Here is a 6,517-nt window from a genome sequence, read left to right on the forward strand (position 1 = left end):
TCTTTTTAATGTCCTAAATAAAAATTTAGAACTTTAATTAGTTAATTAGGCCTAAAAGTTTAATAATATAAATATTTTGATATTTTTTATTTTTACCAATATTTATAATTTTATAATTTAAATTTTATTATTTATTTACTAGTAATTTTAAAAAATTAAAATAAAATTAAAAATTAAAATGGGGAAATGGGTAGGGGATGGGGATTCCACCTCATCCCCGTCCCCTCCCCTAATAAGAAATTGGGTATGAAATTATCCTTATACCCTCCCCGAATGGGAAAAATCCCCGAGGGTACCCGTCCCCGTGGGGATTTTTGTCATCCCTAATAATACGTCTGATAAATGGCAATTTATCAACTATGAACCGACCAAGATATTTTCATTGTTTTCATCATAGCATGTAGTATATATTGCCTTAAAATTGGAAAAAAAATCTATATATTGTCTTAAAATTGGAAAAAAAAATTCTATATACTTGATTCTTATAATGTTTATATATGTTTATACATAAATGATTGATCGAAAGCGCGCATTATCAGGCAATAAAATAAGATGATGTATCGTATAAACAAATTTTTTCATATCTAATAAAAACATAAAATGTTGGGTAGCTAGCTTGACTTCTAGCTCCAGAGTCCAGATCATTTTACTATCAGCTGAATTCACTAGTATTTATATTTGTATTTTTGCAAGCCCCAGCCCATATGAACGGGATTAGAACATAGTGGCCACTTGAGCTATCCTAAAGAGAGGGATCCTTAATTTCTATCACACCTCATGGACAAACACAAATTAAAAAATTTCTCCATTCAAGATTGCGTGAGAGATAATCGATCCATTTACCTATTGAGTATGCTGCAAGAGCCTAACTGAGCTAAGAAATGTCAAAGATCAGTCACAGTCGATATCAAACACATGCAAATGTGTTAACTATGTTACTTATGATTTTAACCTAAACACATATTGACCTTATACAATTGATATCAAACACATACAGTTTTCATTTTCCATGATCACATAGCAAATATCGCATAAACTAGCTAGTTCCATGGCTATGAGCTGTGGGTACAAAGTAAAAGGCCACATTATATTGTATTTCTTTTAACAGCCCAGACAACGTAATAAGACAAGAATCTGCATTTCCTTGTACACAAGGTAATTTCAAGAAGAGTGTGATTTTTATTTTTAAGTACCCAAAGCTCCTTTAGAATATCGCCAGACACGTCTACAGTTGGTGTAAAGCCCGCTATATAAGCACATATGATGCTGAGCGATGTGATTCAAGTAGTGGCTCTCGACCTCAAGTCTCAACAAAATGATTTTCCTTGTGCTGCTCTCAATTTTTCTTCACCAAGCTTCTTCGAGCCCTGTGAATCAACCTCTCAGCTTCTCATTCTCATCATTCAGCCAACTAAGTTGCAGCAGTGGCAGCCTAATTTGCACGGGTGCAGTGACTCCATATAATGGCTACTTAAGCCTCACATCAGAGCCTTTCCAATCCAATTCATCATACTATTCAGCAACGCTGCCGCTAAATGAAGTTGGACGGGTTTTATACAAACAGCCTGTTATTGCATGGCCAGCTATGATTAGTACCACATTCACCATTAGGATATCTCGCTACCCAAATACAACTGATTCTGCAGATGGCATGACATTTGTTTTTGCGCCTGATAGCAACCCTTCACCACCGAATAGCTACGGCTCAAGCCTTGGAATCTTCAGTCGGTCACAAGGTAAAAATTGTGCTTGTTTATATATACGTTGAGACTTGAGAACAACTATAATACGGCGCTCCACACACCCTTTTTCTCTGTTGAAAAGTATTGGAAGCTTTTGTTGTTGACTCCTTAGGTTTTGTTTCTGTACCCAAATTATTATATATTTTACACACTAGTATGAAACTTGAGTTGTCAGCGACAGAAACTTGTGTACAATTAGGATAGGTTCAATGGGAAAAAATTAAGAAATTACAAATTTGATGTAGCCATAATTAAAAAAAAAAAAACCTATAAACTCTAGGAGGCAAACATAGCAGCTTTAAATAAATGGATTGAATTTCAATTAGGTCCTTTATCTTCTGTGGAATTGTTTGTGACCTGGGGATTTGGGGCCCTAGTGCAATGAAAATTTGGTAGTTTTTAATCGAGCGAGGCGTGTGTTGTAACAAACAGTACTGCATTGTAGACATGTTTTCATATGTATACATATATATTGTAATTAATCAAGCAACTTGTAGGTGGCAATGTTTCGCAATTAGCCGTGGAGCTGGACACTTACAAGAACGGGTTTGACATGGATGGTAACCATATTGGCATTGACACAACGAGCGTATTATCAAGTTTTGCTGCGAGTCTTAACAGCACTGGCATTGACCTCAAAAGTGGAAGACCGATCAAGGTTCAAATTGATTATGATGGATGGACAAAAATGCTTTATGTTTCTGTAGCATATCACGGGTACCCACTCCAAAGGTTTATCGAAAAACCGATTATTATGTCGGAAACGGTTCCAAGCTCAGTCTATGTTGGCTTTACAGCAGCTACAGGAGCCATATCAGAAAGCCATCACTTGCTTGATTGGACATTCACAACATTCCCATTGCCTTCTTATTCTCTCAAGAAGCAGAACTTGGTTAAGCATTAGCTTTATGAAAGTCATCTCTAATAATAATCACCAATCTATGGAAATGATTCATAAGAGATCGAAATAACTTGAGGAATAAATTGTTTCTGTCGAGTAGAAACATGTACTGTTTATTTTACTTTTGTTATTTTCTAGAAATATTCGTGAGGTAATATGTCTCTCTTTTATAATCTGAATTCACGTTCAGCTTCTTCTTATTACGTGCAGCTTTTAACTTCTGAGTTTGTCTTTCACCTCTCCCTTCTTGTCAAATAAATGCGATTGTGAATTATTAATTGTTCAACTAGATATATATAATTTCATTAGGCTGCAAAAGATTTTCAATCGCATTTCACTTTATTCGTTAAAAAAATGAACAAAATTAAAAAAATAGTGTATTTTGAAACTGATTTGATTGAAAAAATAAAAAAAACAGCAATGAAATCACATTTGACATAAATCATAATTGAGAGTCTGTACTTTTATAATTTCACAAGAGAACCACATTTATAGCCAAGAAAAATGTGAAAAAAAAGAGTCCGAAACTTATAAATAATCTTCTTGAAAATACCAATTTGTTATTTTTTTATTGTAATTCTAAAATCACGAAGACGATTCACGTTCAATCCCAATGAAATAACTCATTGAAAACCACTTGGAATGATTTGTGGTTTGAACCTTATTCACATAAAAATTGAAAGGAGTAATTACTTTATTGTTAGTTTAATATTTAAAAAAAAGGAGGGAAAAAAAAACAGAAATATTAGTCATTAGTCGTTGTTAAATCTCGTACGTATAGATTTTACAAAATTAGAAGGTATAGTTCTATATCCCCTACTAGATGCAACATGATTTTATGTTTAAGTAAAATTTTGCCCAGTCTGTCAAGGTTATTAAAAGAATTTGTTCAAAGCTTCTCATCCTAATTGATAAGACAAATAAACCATGTTAGCACAATCATCTGAATGAACATTACACTGTCAAATTAATTGCACATAAATTAATTATGATGAAAAATTAATCAAAAAAATTATAATAACAATATACTTAATTCTCCTCGTAGAGATAAGAAAATGTACAATAAGTGCAGTAGTAACAATGTATACCAAGTAATAACAGGTGTATTGGAAACTCATTTGCAGGCGCACGAGCAAAACAAAAATAATAAGTTCAAATCAAATTTGTCTTTTCTAAAAGTCTTCCGATCGTTCAGCTCACTTGAATAATTCCAGAATTATTTGTAAGCTCCGAACGCCAGTCCTAAGAAATTTCTTAAGTAATTTAATGCCAAAAAAATGACAAATTGCAAGTGCTCCTTAGTTTCTACATGATATCAGAAGTTCTAGAAATTGGACTCAATTGAATTGATCCACTAAAATCGCCAAACACTAAAAATTTTGGGGTATTTTAAGAAGTTTGAAACTTGAACATTTATTCACATGGATAAGAAAGAGTATTTTCTGTCATAACACTTGAAAAGTATAAAAATTTATTAGGAAAATGCTCATTTTTCCTCATAGTTTAAGTTAATTACTCAGTTACTCCTTTTATTTTTTAAAATTATCTCAAATCTCTGTTGTATCTGTTTTCACAAAAATCTATTTAACTATCATAAATTTTTCACTTTTTACAACTCCAATTTTTTTCTAATTTTAAGTTATATAAAACAGAAATGTTTTTTTACCTATGCTTTGAATAAATTACAAAAATTAAATAGGTAATCGGCTTAAAATGTGGGGACTAAATGAACATTTTTCTAAATTTATTCAGCTGTAAATGGCCTTGGTTTTAATGTTGTGGCTGTAATGCAACCATAATTTTTAATTTACTTCTCTTGTTCCTCAATCAAGCAAAATGTACCTAGACCAAAGTAATTTGTATCACTTACACATATAATAACGGGCAATTCATTTTTTTATATTACATAGCAAATATCGCACATTTCAGTCCATTATATGTTCAAACTTCGATTTTGGATATAGTAAATTAATGTCAATCTTAATTACTTTCCTTTGGTCCTGCAATGTTAATTCATTTACGATCGAACAAGAAGTTCTTTAGAAATTTGAACAATAATGGGTCATGTCTGTATTATTTACAAGAGCCAATAAGCTAAAAAGACAAGAATTAATCTGCAATTCCTTGCTGGATTATCCATCCAAATCTCCTTTAAAGTATCGCCAAATAATGCTTGTACAAATGAAAACAGACATAAGTATAATACCGTGACACCGGACACAATAGATTAGAAAGCACAACGTCACACACTCAAGAATCACAAGCTCACCACCACAGCAAACAACAAAAGGATACAGAAAAAATATATTCACCACCTAAAGTTGTTAAGCTACGGATACATAGCTTAAAGCACTCACCACTCAATGGAATCCACCAAAGAGATACAGAGTTTGATAATAACTCAAAGTTCATTCAATTTCCAAAATTAATTTTTTTTTCTTTGGTTACAACTACATAAGCTTAAATAACTTTCTTGGAACAATCCTCCAAGCATAGATTTACTACAAAGAAACCCTTCAAATAACTTGACTTTAAAGACCAACATTAAAGCTAGACATTAATAAAACATTGGTATGCTTAAAACACAACAAAGAACATTAAAAAAAATCTAAGTTCCGAAATATTCTTCTTGACTCAAAACTGAACAGTCTGCACTTAACTGATCATAACTTACTGTAGAAAACTCCAAATTTAGATTAGTAAAATTCATTGGAAAGCTAACAGAAATATCTTTCCAATGATATATGGCTCGAAAATTAGTTCGATCTCATGCAGTACAGTTTAATTCCCAAAGATGCCCCTTCTGTACAGAAATTCTGCTCACTTGATTAATGTAAGAACTTGAGCTGCACTTGGTATAACTTGATTACCAAATATTTCAAACACTCCTGTGTTAATCTCCCCTAGTTGAAAAAAATTCGACCTCGAGTTTTGATCATTTTCTTCATGATAAGGAGACAAGTCTGATATGTTGAACGTTGACGAAACACCATAGCGATTTGGTAGCTCAATCTTGTAAGCATTATCACCAATGCGTTGCAACACTTTAAATGGTCCATCAGCCCTTGGTCTAAGTTTAGCAAATTTCCCAGGTGGAAAACGATCTTTCCTAAGATGAACCCAAACCAAATCTCCTTCCTGAAACTTAGCATGTCTTCGATGCTTGTCTGCAGATTTTTTATACTTCTCATTTTGCTTCAATATTCTATCTCAAACCTGTTCATGCATCTTCTTGATACTTTTAGAGCGTTCTTCAGCCTCTCCACTAAATTGATGATCAGTCAAAAGTGGAGCCAAATCCAAAGGACTGATTGGATTCTTGCCATAAACTACTTCAAAGGGACTTGAACCAATAGTTTGATGTATGGAGTGATTGTAAGCAAATTCAATCTGAGGCAAAATAAGATCCCATTGACGAATGTTCTTGCCCACATAACTTCTCAAGAGATTTCCCAAGCTTCGATTCGTCACTTCAGTCTGACCATCAGTTTGAGGATGATGAGAAGAGCTGAATTTAAGAGTGGTTCCCAACTTCTTCCAAAGAGTACGCCAAAAGTGACTCAAAAACTTTGAATCCCGATCAGAGACAATGGTTTTCAGAATTCCATGTAGCTTCACAATCTCCTTGAAGTACAAATCAGCCACATGAGAGGCATCCAATGTCTTGTTACATGGAACAAAATGAGCCATTTTTGAGAATCGGTCAACCACCACCATGACAGAGTCTTTGTTTCTTTGAGTTCTTGGCAACCCAACAACAAAGTCTAGACTAACATCTTCCCAAGGAGCTTCAGGGACTGGTAAAGGATTGTATAGGCCTGTGTTTTGACCATGAGCTTTGGCAATATGACAGATTTTACACCTCTGCACATGA

General features: G+C 33.5%; 1 protein-coding gene across 1 annotated transcript; it reads left to right on the top strand.

Moving 5' to 3' along the window:
- The first annotated feature begins 1,298 nt into the window (after window positions 1-1,298).
- LOC107177624 (putative bark agglutinin LECRPA3) lies at window positions 1,299-2,885 on the top strand. The gene is made up of 2 exons (XM_015531688.3): window positions 1,299-1,736; window positions 2,240-2,885. The coding sequence occupies exons 1-2, from the start codon at window positions 1,316-1,318 to the stop codon at window positions 2,644-2,646; spliced, it is 828 nt and encodes a 275-aa protein (XP_015387174.1). The 5' UTR covers window positions 1,299-1,315; the 3' UTR covers window positions 2,647-2,885.
- The last annotated feature ends 3,632 nt before the right edge of the window (window positions 2,886-6,517 follow it).

The sequence above is a fragment of the Citrus sinensis genome, chromosome 1 (genome assembly GCF_022201045.2).
Source record: "Citrus sinensis cultivar Valencia sweet orange chromosome 1, DVS_A1.0, whole genome shotgun sequence".
NCBI classification, from domain to species: Eukaryota; Viridiplantae; Streptophyta; class Magnoliopsida; order Sapindales; family Rutaceae; genus Citrus; species Citrus sinensis.

What these genes read in the sequence shown, in the direction of transcription:
- LOC107177624 (XM_015531688.3), top strand. Translation starts at nt 1,316, where the DNA reads ATGATTTTCCTTGTGCTGCTCTCAATTTTTCTTCACCAAGCTTCTTCG. An exon ending in AATCTTCAGTCGGTCACAAG is followed by an intron (nt 1,737 to 2,239) that starts GTAAAAATTGTG and finishes AGCAACTTGTAG; the next exon opens with GTGGCAATGTTTCGCAATTA.